We start from the raw sequence: 25,724 nt of genomic DNA, 5'->3' as shown, positions 1-25,724 counted from the left end.
TGCGAACGTTTTCCATGGCCTTGCCAAAGAAGCTATTATTCCTTAGCTTAAAAATGTCTTTCTCAAAGTCATTTTTAGCTGTATTATCTGTCGTACCAGATTCTTTGCACAGCTTAACAATCTAGACTTCATCGTGCAGCGTCGTCCTTCCAGCAATTTGCTCCCTCGCCCTGTTATAATAAAAAGTAACAGTGTCTCGCACACTCTGCAGTCTCTCTGCGAGTGCATCGCGTGTTGCTGCTACTGGCGCTGAGACAGCGTTATATAATTTACTGATTGCATTTCTGAAGTAATTCATTTCTCTTTATTATAAGTAGATTCAGACTTTAACTAACAGCGGTCGCAATTTGAGTAGGGAATTTCCCTATTCAAACAGATTAGCGCATGCGCTTTTGTCAGCAGTTTTTGTCGAGTGCCGTCATAATGTCTGTTTACTCATTTGAGGCATGATGAAATCTGCTCATTTGAGGCATGATGAAATCTGTGACGTCACAGATTTTTTAGGGGGTCTAAAAGCAGCGTTTTTTAATAGGGTTTGACCGTCGAAAACCTAAAACCTGATTATATTACCTCCCTACTCTAGCTATATCTCGGAAACATTATAAAAAATTCAGAGGGTGATTAGAATTTTATGAGTGAAGCACAGCACTGCTATAATTTGGAAAGAAAGAAGAAAATATGTTCAATAACATTTACACAAATCTTTCGAGTTCAAGTATGAGTTTCGTGCGTATTCACCACATAATTTGTGCTTCACTTTTTAGGTCCAAAGCGAACATTACATTGGACAAAATTTTTTTAATGTTTTCTTGTTTGCTTCAGAGAGGCATTTAAAAAAAGTAAACACTTTTTACAAGCATAGATCTTACAACAAAAGTAACAATAGTTCTCTTCCACTACAATGATTTATCGAGTTACAGTTCATTGGTACCAATTTGATAGGAAATAGTTTATCTAGGATTGTTTGTGCTTTTACACTGCAAAGTGTGAAATTAAACTGAGTTATCAATGCCTAAATGCAAAATTGTTTGACAAATTCTTACTTACATTAACTGTATTCAAATTATCTTTGAACAGAGTCGCAGTAAAAGTGAGCGAAGCTGTCAAAGTACATGCTGAACCAAGAGCGGTGATGATACGGATACAAAAACAAAACAAAATAAAAGGGATTCCATTGGGTAGATGTATTGCAAATCTAAAAACAATAGATGTGTCGACTGTATTTCTGATACCTCGATTTAGCTAACCCCCAAACTTTATATATGTTTTGTTTACCCGAACAGTATTAGACTGGCTCCTTCGACAGTGCAACCTCCAATTAGACAAAACTTCGGGCCAATGTATGGTATCTAAAAAATACAAATCGGTTTATAGGCTTAAAAACTTTTTAAAAAAGTAATAATTCTTCCGTCATAAATTCTTTTTAATTGTCGTTTATCAAACAATAATCGACATCACGTCAGAAGTGATTGGAATGTATATAAAGAGGTGGCAGTATTATGCAATGGTGATGTTTTGCTTGTAAGAGTGTTATCAAGTGCAACATAGGCATGTTCTCAAAAAAACACCCTGAAATTTAGGAATGCACATAACTTGTAAGTAAATAAGTAAGTAACGGAAAGAATTATTGTCCTTTAAGATTCCATTCTAACAACTGACTCTTCCTCGCCTCCGACTGTAACATAAAAAGGCGGAATGCAATAAATATGTAGAAAGTTCTAAAACGATTTAAATAGTCATGGTAATTGCCGATTAAATGACAAAAAAATAGTGATGTCATGAAGAAAATAATTATATTTATTCATTCTCTTAACTAATACCACATGTCTTTTGGCACAAGTATAACCCTGCCTGAATTTATCAACAGAGAACACTTTATGTCTCCTCCCACCCGTATCCGATCAAAACGCCCATACCAAATAGGATTTAGTTATTATCTGTAATAAATATGATATATATGAATGAGTTCTTTTAAAATCATTATTAACAGAGATAGATATATAGAAACGGTACGTCTTTGTCAAGGAATAACGTAGTTATTCCTTGAGAAAGGTATATTACAGTTGTAGTGTAATTATATAGACTTACCATTTTTCCAACAATTGGCGAAAACAAAAATATGACAAGTGGATGGACAGAAAATATGAGACCAATTGTTGTTTTGCTACATCCTTTTTCTGAAGCCTGAAAATTTATAATTAAAAATTGTAATCGTTATATTCCCATGCATAAATTAATACAAACAATTAGTCATCAAGTGTTACATCTTAAAATTAAGATTTCTCAAAATATTTTAACTCATTTTGCAGTTTTTCTCAAAGAATATGTATGTATTTGTAAGCACATTTTATTTTACAGCCTGATTTTTTAACCAACCGTTGATAATGTTTTTGTCTTAAAACTAAAAAAGAGCCAGGAAAAGTAGGTCTTAGTGATAGTCTCTGAATGGCTTCTATAAAAAGTTTAGAAAAAGATTTGATTGCTATAAGTAACAGGTATAAAATTATCCGAGCTTTTGAAGAAACAAGGAGGCAGTCCTTGATCTTGCGCCTCTTATTTGAAACTATGAAACCTTAACAAACATAATTTTACCTTTCTAGGAAAGAACGGAGAAATCATACCAAGGGCGCAGGAACTACAGAAAAAAATTAAGGCCAATGAGATCGCTATAAATGTAGTCTTTTTATCTCTGAAAAGTTTATTATTTGACTTTTGAGGTAAGTTTGACATATTAGATTCTTCAACATTAGTCTCCTTTTTCGTCTCCATTGCATCTTAGTTCACTTTCTACACTACCGTCACGGAATTGGCAGCTTCATTTGCTTTATCACTACCAGAATTACAGCTTCGTTTACCTTTAATCAAAAAATAAAAACATATCACATCACAAAATTTTGTGGTGTGATAACAGTGGTTACATAGTACTTACAGCTAAAGCATTCTGTTCTTAATTTTGTATCGACGTTATACAACCTACAAAGTCTGTGAGAAACATAATTAACCGTCCTTCGTAACTTGCATAGCTATGTGAAAGGACCAAAGACAGTGTTAACATATATTCTTTCTATTGCGAACTTGCAAAGGACCGGGAAATTAAAATAAACACCCTTAATTTCTTTGAAAAATAAAATCAAAATACAGAAATGAGATAAATGCTTCTTTGAAAAATACTGTTTGTTGCTCTAATAAATACCTGTCAAGAAAGGATAACTGATAATTTTTCCTCGAAAAAGGGCTAATTTTGACGCTGGACTTAAGATCAATTTTTTCCTGGCTTCAAATCGCCTTATTTTGCATATTCCAGCGTCCAGAGAAGCTTTTATAAAACGCTCCATTACAAAACTAATGAAAAGTGACGGAAGGACATTTCAAACTTTGGCACTTTATGAAACACAGTGTGTTTTGATAGTTCGTGGCACGTAAAAACTAGTTGCATGAACTGATTTGTAATAAAAGTTTATATTTTCTCTTGTTGTCAAAATTTAGGGACGACAGACGTCATAACAATACAGCTTTTTTTGCGTCGTCTTTTCTCCTTGCATTCCATTTAACTTACCACTTTGAGAAATTATACTTTTGTCGTGAATTAAAACCTATTTGCGTAGACATGTAATCGGTAAAGAAACATCTGAAAAATATTCGCTTACGTTATGACATCAAATGACTTTTATTGTCACCTAAACGGAAGGAGGTCACGAGGGGGCATCATAAAATTATTTTTCTGTAAGATCTTAAACTTGGTAGCTATGCTTTATACTTGAGCAAACTCATTGGAGCAGGTCTTATCTCCAAAGCTTACGTTTTGCAATTTTTAGCAATACCAACATGCACCATTTAAAACTGCTGGCTAAAAAAGCAGCAGATAGAGCTTATAATTTCACATCCCCAAACGATGGTTTTAAAATACGGTTTTTATACAACAAAGTCGACAACATTTAAGTCATGCCTTTCCTTTATCACTGTGTTTCAATTTTTCTTTAACGGCTAATTACACGTTTTTTATAAGCATTAACGATCATGAGCATATTTAGGCCAGATAGGGTAATATTTTAAGCATAGGCGTGTTGGTCGACTCTGGTGAATCCTTCTGATGGTGAATTTTAAAGGTTTTTAATTAGACAGTCTTTAAGGCTTAATTAATAGCACTACACTGTCCGGACCTAGCCTTGCGTAATTATACCTTCAGTTTTGTAAAAGCTTGGCTGTGGCTGTCAGAAACAAGACCATTTCATTTGATCTATCTAAAGCTCACAAGGAAACATTTAAGTTATCCCCTTTTCATTTGGAGTTTTCACTTGCTTATATAAAACCTCCGCAGGTTTCACTAGTTTATTTGAACACAAACCACATCAGAAAACATTTTTTTAAATTTTGCTTCAATAATAGATGTGTTTTGTTCAAAATGGTACAGCGTAACTTTGTTTCGGGAAATTCCGACAGAACACGATTTTTACGGACTTTGTTTTGGAATCGCGCCAAAACACGAAAAAAAGCTCACGAAGGCCATTTTGGTTTGGAAGTAGGGGTGTTTGTAGGTGTTCTTTTGAACTTTCTCTCTATTAAATACTGTGTATCTACAGGGATATTCATTTTCTGTATATTTCCAGATGTTAAGAGAAGGTTAAGAGAAGTGGGTTATAGTTTTTAGTTAGTTTGATATAAGAGCTTTTTATTTCAGCCAATACTATCTATTTGTATGTTTGGGTTGTGGCTATCTAGCTGGAGCTTACAATAAATCTTTCTGGATATTGCAAACCCTGGGTTGTCTAGCTATTGTTAAAATTTTTAAAAGATTATTTCAGCAAAATGTTTGAATGCGAAATGGTCTATAAGAATCTCGCTACTAAAAAGCATTTCATAAAAAAAACTAATCTCGTATTACACACGACCGCTAAGACCTTTTTTTATAAAATGTTAATTAAGTTGTTAGAGTACAAATAAACAAATAGAGAATATCTTCATTTCTATCAACCGCAAAGGTTTTCTATCGCAAAAAATTCTAATTAAGCAAAACCGCGAAAAGCGTGATTTTTAAGCAGGATTAGGCTTCTTGTTTATTGTTGAAACCTGACCAGTCGTTTTTGCGTAAGTTTAGACATATAACTTTTTATTTGGAAAGGTAACACATGCTATTATTTAGTTTTATATTAACGAAAAATGTCAACCTATTTTGCAACAGACGAAGAAATACTGAAAACCAAAGAAACATACGAGTGTTGACACATTTTATTCGTGACTTTTAAAAAGGTTTGAGCCCTTAAAGTGGGCTACAATTTGTAACTTTTACGTTTTCTTAAATTTAAATTGATCTTACCCTTGGCTTGTTTGGCTCGATAGTCTTACTCCACAAAAGCACACATTGGAACGTTATTGTTCGCAAAACAAACTATTCTGTAATACGAAATACCTCACAACTTTATCAAGTTTATTCTTACCACTTAACACAGATAATCTTACAGTTTTGTTTTTTAACTATTTGATCTACTACAGAAATGATTTAACAGACTAATGTTTAGTTTCGTTAATTAAGGTTATCTTAATTCTTTAATACTTTCTGTGTCTGTTATAACGAAATGAGGATACTTTAATATTGTGATATAATCATATCTTGATTATACTAATCCTGCGGGACACGATTTATAGTTACTATTTTTTTGTTTTGTTTTCACGAGACTACTTTAACAAAAATATTTGATGAAAATTGCGTATTGATAGTGAACAGTATAAGAACGGGCTAAAGAAGAAAACGGATTAAGCACATCTTGACATGCGTTTACACTTTTAATTATCTTTAACAAGTTAAAATATGGAGGATTACAGAGGATTACATCCATGATCCTCTCAGCCTCGCGTTTCTTCTCATTCTTAATAGATTTTTTAAGGGATTGTGCTGTGAGGTGGCAAATTGGTTGGTCCAACCAAGCTCGTTGATCCGTTTCTCGGCACTTTGCAGAAGAACAATAAAATTGAAATGAACCACAATAATCCCACATTTAATATGTTTTACACGTCATGGAATATTTATGTCTATTTTTGCCTATGATGAGATTATATAGCTAAATTAAATCGCTTAGACAGAATTATTTTAATTAGATTGAGCCCCATTATTAGGATGCTGGGAAATAATTGTAGCTAAATTTCAAAACATAAACATTTATAACACAAAGTACATTTTTTATACTGGTGACACCGACATCGTCAATGTGACCAATCAGTATCGAATTGGATTGTATAATTTATGCTGTATGTAAAATCTATTTTGCTTATTTTGTTGTATGTAATCTGAAAATACAGATTAATTACTATAATATTCAAGGTTTTAATTTTAAAATTTCTTGATAATTAATAATTTCTACTAATAATGCTTGGTTTTAAGATTTGCTTCCATTAAAAAAAACAGGGTAAAAATACTCTTGTTTGGGTTATGTTAATTCTTACTACAGGGTCCTTTTTTGTATTTTATTTTTATTTTGTGTATTTTGCTTCTCAAAGATGGTTTGTGTATTCCCATCAATGTTAACCCATGTCATATTTACAGTGGGCGTCTAAATGCCTTAAACTTCCAGAACTCCACACTGTTTTCAAGCTCGTTCCAAGGCCTTTTTGTCTCTTATCCGGGCTACGCTTATTGATAGGTCTGAACAATCTGACAAGTCTGATAAATGTTTGTCTCGCCATCTGATATGAAAAAAGGGACAACATATCCTAGGATCAAGGTTGCACTGTGTCCACCGTTTATGTTGTGTTTCGCTGTAAAAAAATAATGCAAATGTTTTCCTGCTTTATGAATATCTCTAAAATTTTGCTAGCTCACATTTAACCGTAGGTATAAAAAATGTATAGGGTTCCTTCTTTCCTTCACTTTGCATTTTTTGCAAATATGCAAAATAGCACAACGCCTGGCCTAGTGGTTAAAGAGTTCACTTCGCCATCACAAGGTTTATGGTTCGGTTCACAGTGTGGCATGTTCAGCAAATGCCTTTACAAAACTACAAGTTAGCCTATGCCATGTGAAAATAAATGAGTAGGCAATGCCAGTGTACACATTGATGTATGCATTCAGACCACATGACCCCATTGATAACAGCGTTTACAACGCTGAAGTGGTCATATCTTTTATGAATATTCTGAATAAAGCTGGAAGTTTTTAGAAACACCACACGCACAACAGCTCTCTGTGCCGTGAGGAGATCTCAGAGAATTTTGAATGGCCTTATGACTGCCGTCGCCTCTTCTACGAAGTTTAAAGCATCAAATTACATTACTCCATACGTGTGATTTAACGATAGAAAAATAATTAAGGATAATGCACGTGATTAGTTATATGGAGACTGTTATACTCGGTGACTGAGGATAATTTTTTAAAAAGTAAATTTTTAAAATATTGAATTGTATGATTTCCTCATTTCTAATCCATTGTTAAATAAAATTTTTAAACTATTTATACTTCTTGTGAAGTTGTGTTCTTGCATGTGGAGGCATTAGAACTTAGAACGTCACTGTTATACATTTCAGAGCCTAAAAATCTTCTTGTAGAAAATAACAAAGTTGTTTTAAAGTTGTTCTTAAACTTTAATTAATTAAGTTTTATATGCCTGTATGTATAAAAATATTTTGGATTTAAATAGCTTTGTCTAGAAACCAAACAAAACTCATACAATAACACGTATTTAAAAATAGCTCAACAAACACTCCTCAGAAAAAATAAAGCTGGGTCAGAAATTTAATTCAATATCCGTTACCGCACAACAAGAAATCTCGTGTTATAAATATGTGAGCTTCAATTTTTTGTTTATTTTTATTTTTAATTTCTCTTTCCCGAAAATTCATTTTTTGTCCTGAAAAATGTCTGAGTGTTATACATTATTTGGTTTACCGGTTTATGCAATGGGGGAAACAGATTAAGACATTTCTGAAACGAAAATTTGGCATATAAACAGATTATTGCAAGTAACATACAATGCTGTGAATCAAGTTTACCCTAAGTAAACGTAGTATAAACCAAATGGTTTCGCTATTATTGTGAATAAAGTTTAACTTTTCGAATGATAATTTCATTCTTAAACAAAGTTGATCCGCTTGTCCAAATAACTCATCAAGATGCAAACAATGTCTCTCAAGCGTAACTATGTTTTCTCTAAGATAAACCAACATTCTTTAGTTAGTAATGCGAAGATACTTTGGAACTAAGCTAAGTTGACTAAGAACTGAGCCAAGTTATCCGAGAACTAAACTATGTTGTGTGAGAATTAAATCAAGTTGACTAAGCCAAGCTATCTAAGAAATAAACCGAGTTGCCTTAAAATAAACCAGGATATATTGGAACTGAACAAAGTTTGCGAAATGTTAGCGATGCCCTAATAGGCGTGTTCCTAAACCAAATATTTTTTTCGATGTTTTTGGATTTTTACACGGTCCTTCAACTAAATTATTTTTTCACAAGTCTAAGCCTGGGAATTTTCTTAATTTCTTTTAAGTTAAACTTTTTAATTCACCTGTTTCACATTGTATAGTCATGTGTACATAACAGCCTTATAATTTTTTTTCATTTGTGAGGGAAGCTAAAAGACCTACCAACATCAAAGTCACAGCTATCAAAATTGCTATGGCCACGCTGGCTTAGATTGTTACTGAATCCTTTGTCATCAGGTCGAAGCCCCAAAAAACTTGCTGATTGGCTATTCATTAAAATCGGTCTTCGTGATTGCTCAACTACGCACAAAAGGTCAAAACAAAAACCGGTAAAAATCCGGTTCTGCAAGAATTCCGTAATAAATTTCATGCGCTTTAAACAAAATTACAAACAGAAAAACACAATGGTTATTATTATGGAGAATAGATATGCATCTCTGCCCTTCATAATTAAATCAAATCATCATAAGTTAATCATTTTCTTTGATTTTCTATGAAAAAATTACGTGAGTGTCTTATTTCCCACTTCACGTTTTCTTTCAGCATGATCGAATCAAAATAATAAGATTAAATTTAATAAATCAATAAAAAAATGTATTTTTTTCACTTAACTTATTTTAACCTGCAAAAGTTAAGAAAATTTCGCCGTTAAAAATGAGAATGCATTGTACTGCAAATATGTATTGATAAAAATCAAAATAAATAGACACAATACATGCAATATTCCCTTAGCCCTATCTCACAGCTGGGACTTTTTTGTGCTTTTTATTTAAAAAAATTCAAATTGAATAGATTTGGAAACCAAAATAAAGCACAAAATTTGCATATCTGCATTTTCAGAGCTAGGATTTCTTATGGAAACTTTTATTCTGTGTCCTCCATAGCCAATTGAGAGAAAGACGAAACGAAAACGAAATCCTGGAATAGGATGCAACAAAACATTATTGCGAAGTTAAAAAAAAATTGGCTGTGTTTTTAAGCCCAAAACTCCGCTATTATTCAATTTTCTTCTTGCATTAGAAATTACTCAATCGGAATATTGTATTTTACTTGATGCTCAAGGTACTGTCTAACCATCATTGGGGCTACTCGTTATATTAAGAAGTCCAACTCGCTAGAAAAATCTGAACAAAGAATAAAAGTTCAACACTGTTAACAAAATCTAAAAACTAGGCTTTTCAAAATTTTCTTTTATAAACAAAATGAAAAAGAAAAAGGCAGATGTATAAAACACCAGAAATTCTTTATCGGTACATCTTTTGCTTTCTTTATGCTTTTACTTCGCTCGTACTATTTCTTATTGTTATACATAATATTCAATTTCTTTTTACATTGCTTTTTTATCACTAATAAATAAAAATTCATTCAAAAAGCGCTATGATAAAGGGATTTAAATTATTAACGTTCTATTGCCATGACAATGCATTCCCACTAAAACAAGGAATACTTTTACTAGAACAAAATGGTAACGAAAAGAACTGGAAGAAAGTATTCCACGCGCAGTGCAAATTAGAAAGTTACTGACCAGTAAATAGAGTGTTATTGAAACCTTTTTAGCATGTGTTGGTAAGCATTTATTTCTTATGGTAGGCGCTGGCAGAATCAATCAATATTTTGCATGTAAGTATTTAATACACTAATCAGGATTTTATTTTTTATGTGAATTTATATTAGCCACTGCGGTGGGCGGTTTGTTGCTTGGTAATAAAATACTGAAGGAATTCTCGTATTTTTATCAGAAACTTTAAAAGTTAAAATATTCCAAGTTATTTGATAGCTAATTATTCCCGACTTTACCAATGTTTCACTTTACTCCCTCCATAATACAGGCAATGTATTTTATCAATGAGAAAATATTTAAACGATGCAACCAATTTATTAAGATGATTTTAACATATTTATTTTAAAATTCATTTTCGGAGTTAAAATCAGAAAATATGAAGCTAATTCCTTAAAATATAACAATTTATAGTTCACTTGACATAGCTGTGACAAGGTTAACTATCTGTCTTATGTGGCTCTTTAGTTTTTAAATCCAACATTATGCATAATTTTTGGTCTAACAGACATTTTCACTGGTCAAATTTCAGACACATCTCCCGATCCAGGATTAAAAATGCAGTAACGGCTTCCCATCAATCCTTGGAATTTTTATAGTAACCTTTTCTCTGTTTGATATTGCGTTAACTTCATAAAAAATTGGGTATAATATCAAAACATCTATGCTGCCTTCATAACAACACGACTTATATAATTTAAATAGTTTTTTTTTGTTCCACTGAATAGCATGCAATTGCATTGTGAGAAAAGGCAAGGCATGGTTTTCAATATTGGTCACAGTTTTCCCAAGAAATAATAACAGATAGATAATATATTTTAATTTAAGGTTTCTTTTCAAATACATTTCCATCACCTGTGACTTTTCTGTATTGTGCACAGAATCTGAATCGTTTGTTAACGCTATTCAAGTAACATTATTTATCGTTCAACAGATGTGTTTATTCGAATATTTGTTAGTAATAGGTGAAAGTAAATTTATAATATACACAAGTTCTACATCTTTACATGAAGTGTGTCTAACATAAACTGGATTTGGTATCAAAGAAAATATTCATAAAGTGACTTGGTTTAAAATAATTAAAGTCATAGTTTAGGTTTATAATTTTGCCAACACATTGCTTATTCTAGTAACAACCTATTCTTAATGAATACATATGAATATAAGTTGGCTTTGCTTTTGTCCCTATAAAGTTTAGTGCCCAAACAATTTGACCATGTTGGTGACCTATAATTGAAATGTAAAACTGGTTATAATTTAATTTAATTGTTATACTTGACATGTCTTCAGAGTTAAGATTTCGTTTAAGTAAAGCATAAAAAACGTTCCCGTATTTTTGTTACGTCTATAAAACTTGGATACATGTGTTTTAAACTTGTAGCATGCTTTATCGGTTTTAAGTTTCTACATCAGACCCAATAATTTCTTAACATTTACACGTTATTGTTCACTGCCGACAATTTTGGTCATTTATTATGTGAATAGAACACACATTTTGCTGAAATGGTCATGGTTAATCCACAGTCCTGTAAGAATATTGGTGTACATATTTCTGTGATACAAACTTTTTAGACGCACCAACTGATACAACTTTGTTTACATCGGTGAAAGTAGAAATTTAGAAGCCATCAGAGCTCCGAGTATTGACGCATTCATTATATATCTTGCGATGTAAAAACAATATATATATATTCAAGTGTAGTTAAATTTCTCTACGGGCCAATTGTCTGTGAATTAATATAATTTAAAGATCAAAAGTTGAAGTTTCACAAGCCATAACGTTTAGACAGGTGCAACCATGATAACAAAACAAGAAACAAATATTTTATTAACGAAATGATTGTTCTTTTCATGCGTAGAAAAAAAGAAGATTTTTAGTTTCTACACGCACTTAATTTAGGCTTTTATTTGAGAAGTTACATGCATTTTGACGGGTTTGTTTTAGTACGTTAGAATTGAGTTGACACAGTGTAGATTATATTTAATAGGGAACCAATTTAGAATATATGGCAATGAAATGTGGCTACTAACTTTTATTGCGTGTTAAATATTAACTCTTTTTTACTGGAAAAGAAGTAATTTGCTTAGAGTCGCGAGATTAAAAAACTTTAGAAGGATCGATCAGTTATGCGTAGCTACTTCGTGCATAATCTACTCATATCTAAAAAATAATTTTCATTTATTAAAAAAAAACAATGGGTAATAAATGCAAGACGCTGAGGTATTATTCATTTGTTATTTCTCTTCTTTTTATTACGTTAAAAAAATCTAAAATTATCGGATGTTTTTTTAGAAGACTATTTGTGGCATTACCTTTGTTACAGTTGGCCTTGGATGTCTACGATCCCTCACAAAGATGTTGAGACAATAACACTCTCATATGTGTAGGTTCGATAAGCAGGGTTTAAAATGCGCCAGTCGTACCTTTAACTACGTCCGCTTTACATGATAATCCACGTTAGGGCCCAAAAAGGCCTCACAATTGAAGAAAAATGGTCACACTGACATCAGCAACAATTAGCACATTGTGAGAGTTTGAGTCTAAACAACTAACCCAATTGCTAAGCGGTAAGTTTGCTGGAAACATCTTAACAAATTCAAATGCATGAATCTATTATAAAAATTTGCCTACTTGTGGCAACAAACTGTAAAATTTGCTAACTTTCATGTTACAATTTACATGTTCTTAGGAATTGTAGCCTTTTTCTTTATGGCTACTGTGACTTAAATAATTTTTGAAAGTTTATCTCGGTTTTTTAATTCACAAACAACAGATTTTTTTTCATGGCTTAGTCATCTTCTATTGGCAAAAGTTTTATACTAGGCTTTTTTACTATCCAAACAACATCTAGGAGATGAGGGAGTGAGGTGGATTCAAAAAACCTTTAGAAATGCTGTAGCAATCTTGATGAAACTCTATCATAGCAAAATAAAATTAATTAATAGGGATAAAAAGTTGCTGACGTTAGCAATATTGCTATGACGTTATTATTTTTCTTAGAATTGAGTCGATCGGAACGGCTTGCACGAAAAATGTGTTTTCTGCATGATTTCTGTATTATTGCTCTTTATAAATATTCCTTAAGAACGATACAGAATGTGAATAAAAACAATGTTGAAAAAACAGGAAATGTTTAGCAATGTGTTTGCCATGGTAACTCCCAAAACGAAGTTTTGAATATTTTACATAAAAAGTTGTCCAATAGAAATACTAAATATTTTAGCCTTGTTGGAGCAGCATTTTAGGAGTTGTAAATAAGTCACCAACCCCATATAAATAGAGTTAAGCACTGAAAGTTGTCGATGCTCAAAGACGATCAACATTTGACATCTTTACCAAAAGGATTGAATAGAAGCAGACCTTAAAACAGCTTTCGAGGAACAAGCTGGGAGTCAGCTTAATTTGAAAAGGAATGGAATTTTCCAAGGTAAATTATTCTTTAATACTGATTAAGTCATGACGCTTGACACAATCAAGAAGCATCGTGATACAAATTAGTTCGGCTGTTATTATTATGACGTCACTGGAATCAGAAGTGACGTCACATAACAGAATTTATAATATACACATTTTATTTTTATCGTGCTACTTATGCTTTTCTTATGAAACTTGCTATACGTTTTCTTGGTTACTTGACTATCCAAAACGCGTATTACCCCTTATTATGAGAGACTTTTTCTTAAATAGATGGATTGCAATAGACCCCAGGAGACGGGGTCATTGTCACTTGTAGGCTCTTTAATCGCTCAACAGATATTTATGGTCCCACGCTAACTTCGTTCCCAGGGTTTTTTGCCTTTTTGACATCCGAGACCGTCAAGTAAGCGGTAGCGGCTTTGACATAGGCAACAAACCCTGGGGACGAGGATGGGTCTCACGTGAGTGTTAAGTAACGTATGTATGCGAATATTGTTATAATAAATGTTGGTTCCAGCGACGTGTATTGGCAGTGTCGTGTTACATGGCTGAGCTGCCAGTTCTAATAGGCTAACTCCGTAAGAAAACAAGTTACGAAGCTTGAGGTAAAGATTTGCATCGTGTATATAATTATACTTACAAATTGTCAAAGAGCAAATGAAAAATACACAATATCAAATTCGATATTTTAGTGCTTGCTGGCCAATGTATTCTTGAATGTGTTATTTTCGAAGAAAACAGAAGTGTAAACTTTCTACGTCACTCACGAAGGGAACAGAAAAACACATTCTTACTATATGTTACGTAATACTTATATTTAACGCACCTTGTATAAACGCCTCCTTTTTTAAACGCCCTTCCTTAGGTAGGCGTTTTTTAAAATTGTATCTGTTAACAGTAAATTATTACAACTATTATATAAACGTAAAATGATCAAGAGACAAGTATGTGAATGAAACTTCTTTTAATGTTTTTTATAGTTGGATACATTGCATTTATAATATTTGATTAATGTATGTGTTTTTTTTCTTATACTTGGGGAGCTAGCAATACTTTATTTATAATTTGATGTTTAATGTGTCTAGCTATATTGTTAAATTATATATTTTTATTATATATTCCTAAATAATGTTTTATTTCATTTAAAATATAAGCGTAAAAAATCGAAATTCAGCAAATATTTTGTAACAGCTTAAAATAAAATGTGGTTTTAAGTGATTTTATAAACTGCGGACCAGATGAATATTTAATCACGTTTTGTCCATTTCTATTTGTTCTAAGTTACGTAATATGTTTGCATTGGATAAGTTAGGTTTAAATTCTTGTTGTTTCTGTAAATACTATAAAACGACGAAGGAAAGTGCCTGTTGTACTACAACACGTTGCTAACAGCTTAAGCAAGTTATGTGTTTGCTTTGTTAAAAAGGACGACACCGCACATGTCTTGTTTTTGTCAGAGCTTAGCTAATTTGAAAAATGCTCTTTCAACTGGGTTTAATTATTATGACGTTGTTTACGATATAATGTCTAAAATTAAAATTAAAAAAGAAAAGAAAAGGAAATATATTTATATTAGTATTTTTTCCTAATTATTTAAATTTTTTGTAGTGATAAAAAACTTCAACAATCACCAAGGACAACAAGCGGCACGTGACAAGTGACAAAGATAAGGATTTGACAGGCAGAAATGGAATCTTTGTTGTTGTCAGCTAGTATTGTTGGCTGCAGTGTGTCCATTTTATTCTCATTGAGTACAGTGGTGGTTCTCAGTTGTTTTAGGTGAGTCAAAATATTTATAATACACGCCCTTACTTCTTATACTGTTTGTAAAGCAAAAGAATTGATAAAAAAAACTAATAATGCGCTATGTACATAGCTTCAACTCTCACTGATGTTTATTAGCAATATGAAGAACTTAATTTCCAGCATTGTATTTCAATTCTTTACATATGTCCGAAATTTATCTTAGCATTGCTACCTAACAACGGCCTATAAAAATACAGACTTAAGTAACAAAAATTGAAATCATTTTTCTTTAGAATATATTTTAGGCCACGCTAAATTCATGGCCAATCACTAAATATCCAGTCCTTAAGGCAATTAATATTATGTATTTCTTACTAGAGTGAAAACGCGACCATTAAAGATCAAACAACATTTTGCTATTTCTATTGTCTTAACAAACATCGTTGTTCTTACAGGCCTTCAAGGACTTTCTAGTCAGGTGAAGTATATATACTGTATTTTTTATATTCCTAGCGATACCAAGTTAGCACTTTATAGTTACACAGAAATATTATTAAGACCTTTTGTACCTTGTTGAACTTTGATTACACCTCACGTGGACGCTACTGTATTGAAAAATCATATATGGAATATATTAACACAAGTTCGCCCTATCTTAAAAAATAGTAAATATTAACGCTCAATTTTTTTCAGTTTAAACACTTTTGCTAATATTCATTCCTTTTCTTCCAAAATATCGTGTTTCTAGAATGAATGTCGCATTGTCACCATACTTCTCCATTACATCGTGTTGGTATGTTTTGGGTGGATATGTATGGACACATATTATATTCTATCGTGTATACGACGTCGTTATGTGAAACTTAGTTTTATGAAAATCGCGTTCATTGTTTGGTGTAAGTTACCGTTACTGACCAAGGCAATATGTATATATTTAGTGGAATTTTTACACCACTTACTCAATTACACCATACACTCTAGCTACCTGTATAATTTTATATTTTAGGTTTTCCAGTCCCTTTTATGTTGTTAGCACTCATCCTTGGTTTATCGCTAAATTCAAAATTGGGGTACGTTTTTTTATATAATTGTTAGCAATAAAATCAACGAAAAAAGTAAATATAAAAACGTAAAGAATAATAAAAATGCAAGAACAAACAAAATGTTGTTATGGTCATATATCTAAACAAACACTTAACATTTTCTTGAACATATTTTTCAACAGTTTTTAGTTACTATGCCATGCTAAATTATTTTCTTATAAATCATTTGCTTTGCAAGGGAGGTGTATTTACCTCTAAGGAAATATTTATATTGTTTTCTTGACAGTTCTTCATGTCAAAAAAGTGGTGGCACAGGAACATATTTTCGGACAGCTGGTGCAAAGGAAATCTACGCAGTTTATCCCATATCCCTTATTGTAGGCTTAATTCTGTGAAATATGAGAAAAAAAACAGAAAGAGAACTGCTGCCCCCTCCCCCCTCCACCCTCCTTTGTTAGTTAAGAACAATGTTGCATTGCAGTTATATGTCGTTTAACGTAGTAACTCATTTTTAAAGGATTTTCTACAAAATATCGATACTTCCTATTTTCCCCACTTATCATTAATTATTAATCTATAATGCATTTTCCATACCCTTTCACCCTATTTAATTTCCGTATAATAGATACTCGATCGTGTGTTGACTTATATTTCAGATCCATCGCATATACTTGTTGGGAGTCAGACCACATTATCTGGGCGTTAGTTATACCGTCCCTCTGCATGATCCTGGTGAGAAATAGTTTGCGTAACGTTTTGTCATGTATAGATGTGTTAAGAGCAATAATTTTCTATAAAACGTCAAATATTCGAGTTTCTGACAAACTATTAGCTAAACAATGATAACTATGTCTTTGACACATTAACTTTCAACCTTTCGTCTTTTTTACTTTTTCTACTTTCTTTCAACTTTCAGTATTCAACATATATGCTAACAGTGTCGATTTACATAGCATTCAGTGAGTCAAGCCAAATGACGAATTCAAAAACCCCAAATGAAGCTGTGTGGTAAGTGCTAAAAGATTTTTTTTTTCTCCAAGGAGTAAAAGTACACTTCTCATTTACATGTACTCTCTACTACTGTTTTTAAGGCAACCTTTAATAAGAATAAAATATGCGAATCTTGAAATTAGAATACCCTTCTTATTTGATAATTTGCGATATATTAAAATAAAGACTAGAATACCGTTGACGCTACCATAAACAACCAATGAACCATTTGAAAAGGCATATCCAAAATGCAAATCGTCAATGATCAAAATAGGCAGGAAACAAGACATAATTTGTTCAGCAATGTCAAAAAATAAAGACATAACGAGCATTAGGAAGGTGTCCGTGATTTGGAATATCTTCTTCATTTTGTTTATAGTAGAGGTAGTGCTTAAGTTTCCGTAACTTCTCTAAAATTGCCAATGCATAAGACTAGTCGTTTTCCCCCGACTAACAACATTAAGTTTCAGACGAAGAAAAAAATAGCTAATTATTTACAAATATCATATTTCTGTGTATTTTATTATCGCCCTATTCTTTTTCTGTAATAAATAAAGTTCCTTAGTTAATATCAGGACCAGCCCATTGATTTATTATTCAAGTATTCTAGATTAGTAGTCGGGTTAAAGTTAGTTGGATTAACCAGGTATTAATCTGGTATTAATTAGGTATTAATTATCAGGTATTTATTTAGACGGAAAAACTTTTAATCACGCAATACTATCAACCCTCAAAAGTTATCAACCCTCATACATTAGTCCCTTGCTTCAACCCTTTTTTCCTCGATAAGGTATTAATTAATTCAATAAGACAAACTTTAGCGTCACAAATCTCGCGAGGCAAGAAAATCTCAAAATATTTTAATTTTACTTTCGCGAATAAAGAAAAAAATGCCTTGTGCGAGGCATGACTTTCACAATGAGTAAATATAAGAAATTTCCCGGACTTAAAAATTTGCGAAGTTCGAAATTAAGCTTAGTATTTTAAACAGGTACTTAATTTATTAAGTTGATCCATAATTGTTTCTTCTGTGTACTGCTATGGTCTGTTGCCTCAATGGACTGCTGCCTCCAGTAACCGCTGCAAGCCATCTTTATCATAATGGTCTCAGTGAGTCAAATACGTTCTAAGTGAGTCAAACTCACCCAAATGAAAAGGGTGTTTAAATGTGAAAGGTTTTTCTTTAAAAGATGACTGATAATTCATCTCATAACATTCACTGGTTGTGGCTTGATAAAATAAAAGACATCTTAAAATATAATACTTCTTTCACAAGAAAAGCCTTTTTATGTAAAACCATTTTATATTATGAAGGCTTAGATAACGCGAAAAGCATGTTTATTTTTTAAAATAATTACTTTTTCAACATACCAAGGATCATAAAAAAATATCAAATTTATTTTTATGTTTTAGGTACAGCATTAAAACACAGGTCCTCATGCTTGTTATCACGACAGTTATTTGGATATTTGGTGTGCAAACATTTTGGTATCCAAAGATAGTGGACTATCAATTGATTTTTGGATTGGGCTCGGGAGTGCAGGTATAAACGTTGGCACAATTTATTTTTCTGTTTTGAAATATTTTTTTGGTTCTTATCTTTTATTTCTTTGTTTTAGGGATTATTTTTGTTCTTTTTTTACTGCGTCTTTTGCTTAGAGGTATGTATTTGGTTTTGGCTTTTTGACTAGTCAAACGACAATTTTACGCTAATTGGGTCGAAGCTAAGCTAACATTTGTAATATAAGCAAACATTTGTTCCCTGTTAATTTGTTTATTCGCTGTAAGCCTAAACAATTACACAAACAGGAACTTTGTCAAGTTTTTTTCCGAAAAAATAAAGTTAGTGGTTCAGAAAATGTTAATTAAAATCTTTACAAATATTTTAGTTGGATCTTTACGTAAATGACAACATAACAGAAGGCTATCCAGAGATGGTCAAATATGATGATTTAAAAGAAGACAAGCTTGAAGATTCTGACGTAGTAACTAACAACTTTAAATTCTATTTTAGTCTAAAAAAACTAATAAACTTAAATTGTCTTCCAGTTTCTGGAAGTTCTTTTCTTCCATAATTCATGTCAGACGAAAGTTTAGTGCCACATTGTTTAGTCTCAAAAGGTATTTCCCACATTTTTTTTATTCGATAAGGTGTGTACCCCTAGAATATATTAGGAATATGACCATATTCTTCTCTCGTGTATATACAGGTTTATTCCTTTTATTCTTAATGAAACAATTTTGCCAAGCACGCTTTTTGTGGCGTATTCCCCTTCCGCTCTTGTGCCCCACGAATGCAATGGAAAGTGAAGTATCACTCCTTCCTTGATTTCATAATTGCAATGGAAGCATGTGCTGATAAAAAAATTAATGCAAAGTTTAATTTTTTCTAAAACAGCTGGATATCAATTATAGATACAGGATTGGCACAGTGCAACTGTTGCGTACAGAAACGCTAAGTAGAAAGAGCACAAAGGAACTAATTCGTTTTAAGCAATATCTCGGTTAGGCTATATGAGTTTCAACATATCAGCTTTGGAAAATATGTGTAACACATTTTATTATTAAGGTGTGACAAGTGATGTAAAGTTGTAGTGCCATCATAAAAGTACGTTTTAATTTCAGCGCAACAAAAGTTATTCATTCGCATCAAATGTCCAAGACACAACATGCACAGTTCAACTGACTAGTGTGACTACAACAAATTCTGATAATCGTTACACTGTTCAAACGGATCCTCAACTTACAGAAGAACCAGAAAAGGTAATCAATTTCACGCGAGAATTTAGTGAATAAAATTGACATGTACCTGTGACACCTTGCGAAATTGTCTTGCGAAAGCAATGCAACACGTTACTACTGAAGGACAATACAGCGCAAAGCTAATAATCGCAATATAACCAATCGATTCTTAAAAAAATATTATTAAACTGTATATTAAGAATTTCTCACATAAGAAAACTTACATTGTGGAAAATATTATAAATGAACTTACGTGTAGATTTAACCATAATTTTTGACATGTTGTTAAAAATACCCTAGGTTAAAAAGCAAGAGGATTACTACAACTTAAACCTACTTCCTTTGTTTTTGAACGTTGACGAATTATTCGTATTTTTCTACGTAAGTCAACGTTGGAAAATTCAACATATGTATAATATAACTTAGAACTAAATTTATTTCAGGAATTAGTAAACATGCCGTTAAGAGACCTGGTACCAAGTGAAGAAAACACTCCCGCCAAAACAACAGCTATGATACATACTTTGGAAAGACAAATCTTGGATGTCAACGACACAAGTGAATCTAAAGAAAATCATGTCATCATTTCCAAAGACTCAGAAGTTTTAAAAAAAGAAATAAAAACGAAATCTGATGAAGAAGTTAGAAATCATTGTGATCCAGCTACTAAAACCAAAGTCGCTAATTCCAATAATGGCAGCTTAACAGGCAGTGAGTCTTATGAATTTTTCAATAATCCAGCTAACAGTTCGAAAGAGAGTCGAAGTGTGAGTTCGACATCGATGGTTAGCGTAATGTCGGCCGTTGGAGTGTCTCGTTATGATGGGAGAGCATCAAGAAGTTCCAATTTATCCTACGCGAGCAATATGGGCATGAACGAGGTACGCTTTGTTCTTCATGTTTGGTTTTAACAAAGTCTAAACGTTCCTAATGTAAAAAAAAAACAGGAATAGAATACTTTTAAAGTTTATTTTACATTATCGCGAAAAACCAATAATTTAAAAAATTAGGCAGATAAGTTTCGTTCACTAATGTTTTTTACCAGCGTGCCTCCTCTATAACTCTCTTTTATGCAGATTTTGTAGTTCTTATTGTAGCTACAGATTCAAATTTTTATTTTTTAGCTTGAGACTCTGTTTAACAATCCAGACCTAATGAACTATTCTTTACCGCGCAAAAATCGACCTCAATCTTTATGTAACAAAGATTATGAGCAGGTAATTAATCCAGAAACAATGTCACATATTTTCCAATTCTTTCAAATTTAAGATTATATTTGTGAGAATGTAACTTATTTTCGTAGTAATCGAGGCAAGTTACGCATGCGCCTGATAGCGCATGCTTGAATAGAACTTTCCCACCCATTTTTACTCACAAGTCAATTCTATTCGTACGGGTTAGACAACCCGCCCACCCTTCCCTGTAAGTTGAGGAAATTACTCAGAAAGTAATATTAAGATTGACTGAGTGACATAGAATCTTATACCTATCTATACGCTTTCTTCTGGAAAAATAGACGAAGTCAATCCCCTTTGGCTCGGGATAACCGGAAGTTTTTATCCTGGAATCGGTATAAGACTCAGAGGTATAATCTCAGCAAGGTAACAAGTCTTAAAATGCTTACACGAGCTAAGAATAATTGTGCTACTATTATGAAGCATAGACGGAAATTACGTAAGAAATTTTGTTATTGTAACCTGAGTTGTGTTGTAATTATATAATATTAAGTATATTAGGAATTGTATATACGCACGAATACCGAAGATGACTCCACATACCGAAGATGACTCCACTCACTAAGTTTTATTTCTCAAATAACGTCCTAAGTCTTGAAGAGATTACGTAGACAATAAGGCTCTTATTTTCGGTTGAAAAAAGTGAATAAGAAAATAAGTAGAAATATTTAAGGGTTCGTGCAGTGTTGAAAAAGTACTAGCTATACACGTGGAATAACTTTTATTGCTTAGGTAACGGGAAAACGCAAGCCAACAAAAAACAAAGTTTCGAACGCAGAAAAGGACAACAATAAGAATATACAGAAAAAAAATAAAACTGATTCAAACGAACATAAAGATGAAAATATAAACATAAACAAATCCGAAATTAATACAGATGAAAGTAATAAAGTTCATACAACACGAGATGTGAATAAGGATGATCCAAATGTGCACAATACAAGTAACGGAGCGATCGAAAAAAATGAAAAGCGAAACGAACAAGAAAAAATAAATGCCGAATATGAAGACGAAAAACGTTTCATTGAAGGCAGCATATTATCTGATAACACACCAGAAGGAGAAACATGCAATGGTGTTTCTATCGAAAAAACACATACAGATGAAAACAAGGCTTTATCAAATACAATGAAAATAATTGTAAAAGAAGATGGTGATCCTTCCTATAATGATAAGAATAGAATAAACGGCATAAATGATACAGTTAAAGACACTACGGTGGAGTTGCCACCTAAGGATTATCATATGGAGCCACATGACAACACAAACCATTACCATATGGGTTTGATGTGACGAACAAACATAGCGAATAGCTGTGAGATTATATTTTAGGTTTCACAAACCTATAAAACAGAAACCTATTACTATGTTTGCAATGCATGTAAAATTTCTCTGTATCCCTGTGTTGGTTTTCATTGCTTTAAAAATTATACTTATAATAAAAACTTTTTATAATGTTGCTTCTCTCATATCTTTTATCAAATTTATATCGTAAAAATTAGTGGTTTATTTTGTTAACGTTATGTTAGTAACCATATACGAAAATGCTTGGCTGCGCTATGATATCAATTTAGTTCTTACGCTTGTAGGTAACATGAAATATCAACTTTGACTTTATTTAGTTTATAGATGTTCTTTTCAAGATAATGTATGCGACGGTTTATGTGTTTATATTATCTCACATGTCGCTCAAAAACAGTTACAATAGAATTTCATGTGTATAAAAGAATTAACTTATATCTTTGTATATATAGTTCTTTAATCGATTATTAAATATTACCAACTGAAAAAAGTGCCTTTCCTGGTTTGCAAGAGGCGCGATTTGCCAACGTTGCGGTCGCTGAATAAACGTTTATGATATCGGGATCGATTTTATAGTCCAAACTGTATTATTCTTTGACTAATCGATAACCCCGTGGAAAAACCAACCTATACAGGAGAACAATGGAAAAGAGAGCCGTCACTTAAACCATAGACGACATGTAAATTTTTCTAATGTCTGGGGTATACCAAAATTAAATCCAAAGGAAAAACTGTTTCTCTATTTGACTTGACTCAAAAATGCATTCAGCTTCTTGGCATACCGAAATCGACTTTCTTATGGTATACTGGAATATGGACAAGTTTGGGTTATTTATCATTGGGTTCCTTACCAATTTGAACAACAAGAGAACATACCGATAAAAATATGTTTGCAAACCCTTGTATTATTTTAAGCCAGCCAAGTATATTGTTGAAAGCTAGCTAAGTGTATTGTTGCAAGCTAGCTAACCGAGTTTAAACAATAATTCTGTAAGATGGTAACAATAACTACTTTCACCTGCAGAGTACGTACACTGAGTCACTAGAACATTGCTGGATTGTTTTTGATTTCGTGTCATTAAAACATCCGACTTTTTCCTTTTTTTTTCTTTTTATTTGACGTGCACAGCCTCAACATAAAAGCATTTATATTTTACTTTGATACAATAATAACCGATTACCCTTGGCTGTACCGCCAAAATATCGGCGGAGGTCTAAGTGCCGAGCTTGCGAGGTGGGTGCAATGTCTGAGGGCGATAAGTTAGATAAAATAAAAGATAAGAATTTCAGTTTAATTTTTATTTATAATATAATCCACTAGAACTACAATTGATTCTCCCTAATTTGAATTACCACGGAGAAAAATATATATTTGAATTATAGAGAGATTCGAATTATAGAAAATTATAGAAATTTGTAATTCGAATATTTAACTTTAGAGAGTGAAAATTCGAATTGCAGAGAGAAGTTACGTTAATTTTAAAATCAAGAATCCACAATTCAAGTTTCATTCATCTGTATTTTCATAGTTTACACGAAAAATTTTATATGCAAAACTGTTAAATATTTGATTGCTTTACATTGGAGAGACGATCTCTTTCGACAATACAAGTTGCATCACTAAGTGCTTTTCTCAGGTCGACACCAAACGACGCTTTAGAATTCGAATATGGGATAAAATCGTGCTAAAGGGACTGAAAAACTGTCCGAGTAATGGGAAGTTTCGAATTAGAGAAATTCAATTAGTAGAACGTTTTTTATAAGAGTTTTTTTAACGAAAATTGAGACTGAGCAATCGTTCGAGTTATAGAAATATTTGAAATATAAAATTCAAATTAGAGAGAGTCCACTGTACTTTCGTTAATACTCGAGATCAAAATTCGAAACAGTCCTGTGTAAAAACAAACATTCGATGCAGAATTCGAAATCCTTATAGAATAAATCTTTTGACACTTAAAAAAGAATGTAAAAAGTTGAATGTGCAACTAAAATTTAGTTACAGCGAATATTAAAGTAAATTTTTCAACTAGCTAGCTAGAGTTTGCTAATCGAGGATTACACGGGCTTTAATGAGTTTCAAATTGACTGAGTAACCAAAAAGCTGAAGGAACGAGTCTGAAAATAAGAGGAGTTGTATTTGTTATAATTTCCTCGCGCTGTATTTAGTATTTTTGTTGAAACTGGATATCAGATCATCTTTTTTATGGACAATCTAGCTAGTTAACTAGCCATGTTGAAGACGCATGCAGACAGAATGTTGCTGAATCTGGTTATTTTAACTGTGAAACTTGACATTGTTGTTGTTTCTATGCCATGAAAATGTTTTTATCGATAAATATATTGTAGGAGTCAGATATATAATCATTTTCAATGCTTCTTAAAACTTGTTTTTCGTGCTTGCTTACATTTTAAGCTACCAATTCTCTTGACGACGGGCAATACCGCTGCATATCAGCCCGTCATCAAGAGCGCTAATCCAATCAAAATGCCTAAAAACCCGTATTGCCTGCTTGGAAAATCCAGTCGGTTACCAATAACTTTCGCAATTGTTTGCAGCAATGTACCCCACGTAACGTTGATTTTACTTGCAATAACACCCCCGTCTCAAATTATCGCGATAACAAGGGTAGTTACAACATTTCATGCCCACTTTATAGTTTTTTTTAGGGCTTCTCACCTACTTTGGCTACATACAAATCTTAAGTTCTTACAATTTAAGGTTTATGTTTAGCTATAGTAGACTTCCAATACGCTTGACGGTGAAAGTAGTTAGCTAGCTAAGAAGATGTCTTTGTGTGATTCTGATAAATCTTAATTGTCGTTGGGTAAACCTCTACGTATATTGTGAGTTGACATAGCTAGCAGTTTAAATTGGGACAAATATGTCCAGCATGAGAACTTGTATTTTAATTACAATCAAGGCAGAAGGGAATGTTGCTGTCTCACCCGAAGTAGTGAAGGCTAATAGTACAAATGTTATAACAGGATATGGTGTGTGTTTAGGACATACTCTGTAGCTTGCGTGTTTAAGTATTTAGGAACGACATATATTTTAAATTTATGATGTATGGATCTATGTGATCTGTAATGTCATGCCTTAATCGTGGATCAGATCGTACATTTCCTGGACCTTTATGCGAGAATGTATAAGTAAGAGAAGTACCAAAGTGGTTTTGATCACGTGATATCTGTAAATGAGTTTACTACTAATAACGCCTAATATATTTTTCATTGTTGAAAATGTTTGTTCTTTAATCAACTATCGATTTGGTATATTT

The 25,724-nt window shown here is 32.4% G+C and overlaps 2 protein-coding genes across 6 annotated transcripts in view; one reads left to right on the top strand and one right to left on the bottom strand.

The window, feature by feature from the left end:
• Window positions 1-7,138, bottom strand: part of LOC130635624 (MFS-type transporter SLC18B1-like) — a 32,753-nt gene extending 25,615 nt beyond the window's left edge. Inside the window, exons 1-5 of one of the 3 annotated variants that reach the window (XM_057445010.1) lie at window positions 2,930-7,138; window positions 2,593-2,855; window positions 2,089-2,184; window positions 1,276-1,349; window positions 1,048-1,195 (exon numbers count right to left, since the gene is read on the bottom strand). In XM_057445010.1, the coding sequence (XP_057300993.1) occupies window positions 1,048-1,195; window positions 1,276-1,349; window positions 2,089-2,184; window positions 2,593-2,769 (495 nt within the window). In that variant the 5' untranslated portion in view covers window positions 2,770-2,855; window positions 2,930-7,138. Of the gene's footprint in view, window positions 1-1,047; window positions 1,196-1,275; window positions 1,350-2,088; window positions 2,185-2,592 lie in introns of all 3 variants that reach the window. The other 2 variants (XM_057445011.1, XM_057445009.1) reach the window with 2 other exon arrangements.
• Window positions 7,139-9,856: 2,718 nt separating this feature from the next.
• LOC130635622 (origin recognition complex subunit 1-like) lies at window positions 9,857-22,934 on the top strand. 3 transcript variants are annotated; one of them, XM_057445004.1, is made up of 14 exons: window positions 9,857-9,978; window positions 14,997-15,167; window positions 15,513-15,612; window positions 15,883-16,030; window positions 16,141-16,204; window positions 16,834-16,909; window positions 17,094-17,185; window positions 18,581-18,710; window positions 18,787-18,828; window positions 19,057-19,152; window positions 19,793-19,930; window positions 20,353-20,790; window positions 21,034-21,126; window positions 21,877-22,933. In XM_057445004.1, exons 2-14 carry the CDS (start codon window positions 15,076-15,078, stop codon window positions 22,435-22,437), a joined length of 2,070 nt encoding a protein of 689 aa, XP_057300987.1. In that variant the 5' UTR covers window positions 9,857-9,978; window positions 14,997-15,075; the 3' UTR covers window positions 22,438-22,933. The 3 variants fall into 3 exon arrangements, with proteins under 3 accessions (XP_057300987.1, XP_057300988.1, XP_057300986.1); XM_057445005.1 differs by having other exon boundaries at window positions 9,875-10,032; window positions 19,057-19,149; window positions 21,877-22,934; XM_057445003.1 differs by having other exon boundaries at window positions 9,876-10,032.
• Window positions 22,935-25,724: the final 2,790 nt, after the last annotated feature.

This window comes from Hydractinia symbiolongicarpus, chromosome 3, assembly GCF_029227915.1.
Source record: "Hydractinia symbiolongicarpus strain clone_291-10 chromosome 3, HSymV2.1, whole genome shotgun sequence".
In the NCBI taxonomy this organism is placed as follows: Eukaryota; Metazoa; Cnidaria; class Hydrozoa; order Anthoathecata; family Hydractiniidae; genus Hydractinia; species Hydractinia symbiolongicarpus.
The sequence above is the reverse complement of the archived record's forward strand: the minus strand, read 5'-3'. Positions and strand labels throughout refer to the sequence as shown.

Coding starts and splice junctions, on each gene's coding strand:
- LOC130635622 (XM_057445004.1), top strand. CDS start 15,076: ATGGAATCTTTGTTGTTGTCAGCTAGTATTGTTGGCTGCAGTGTGTCC. Junction 18,829..19,056: donor ACTGCGTCTTTTGCTTAGAG/GTATGTATTTGG, acceptor CAAATATTTTAG/TTGGATCTTTACGTAAATGA. Junction 19,153..19,792: donor AGCTTGAAGATTCTGACGTA/GTAACTAACAAC, acceptor TTTTAATTTCAG/CGCAACAAAAGTTATTCATT.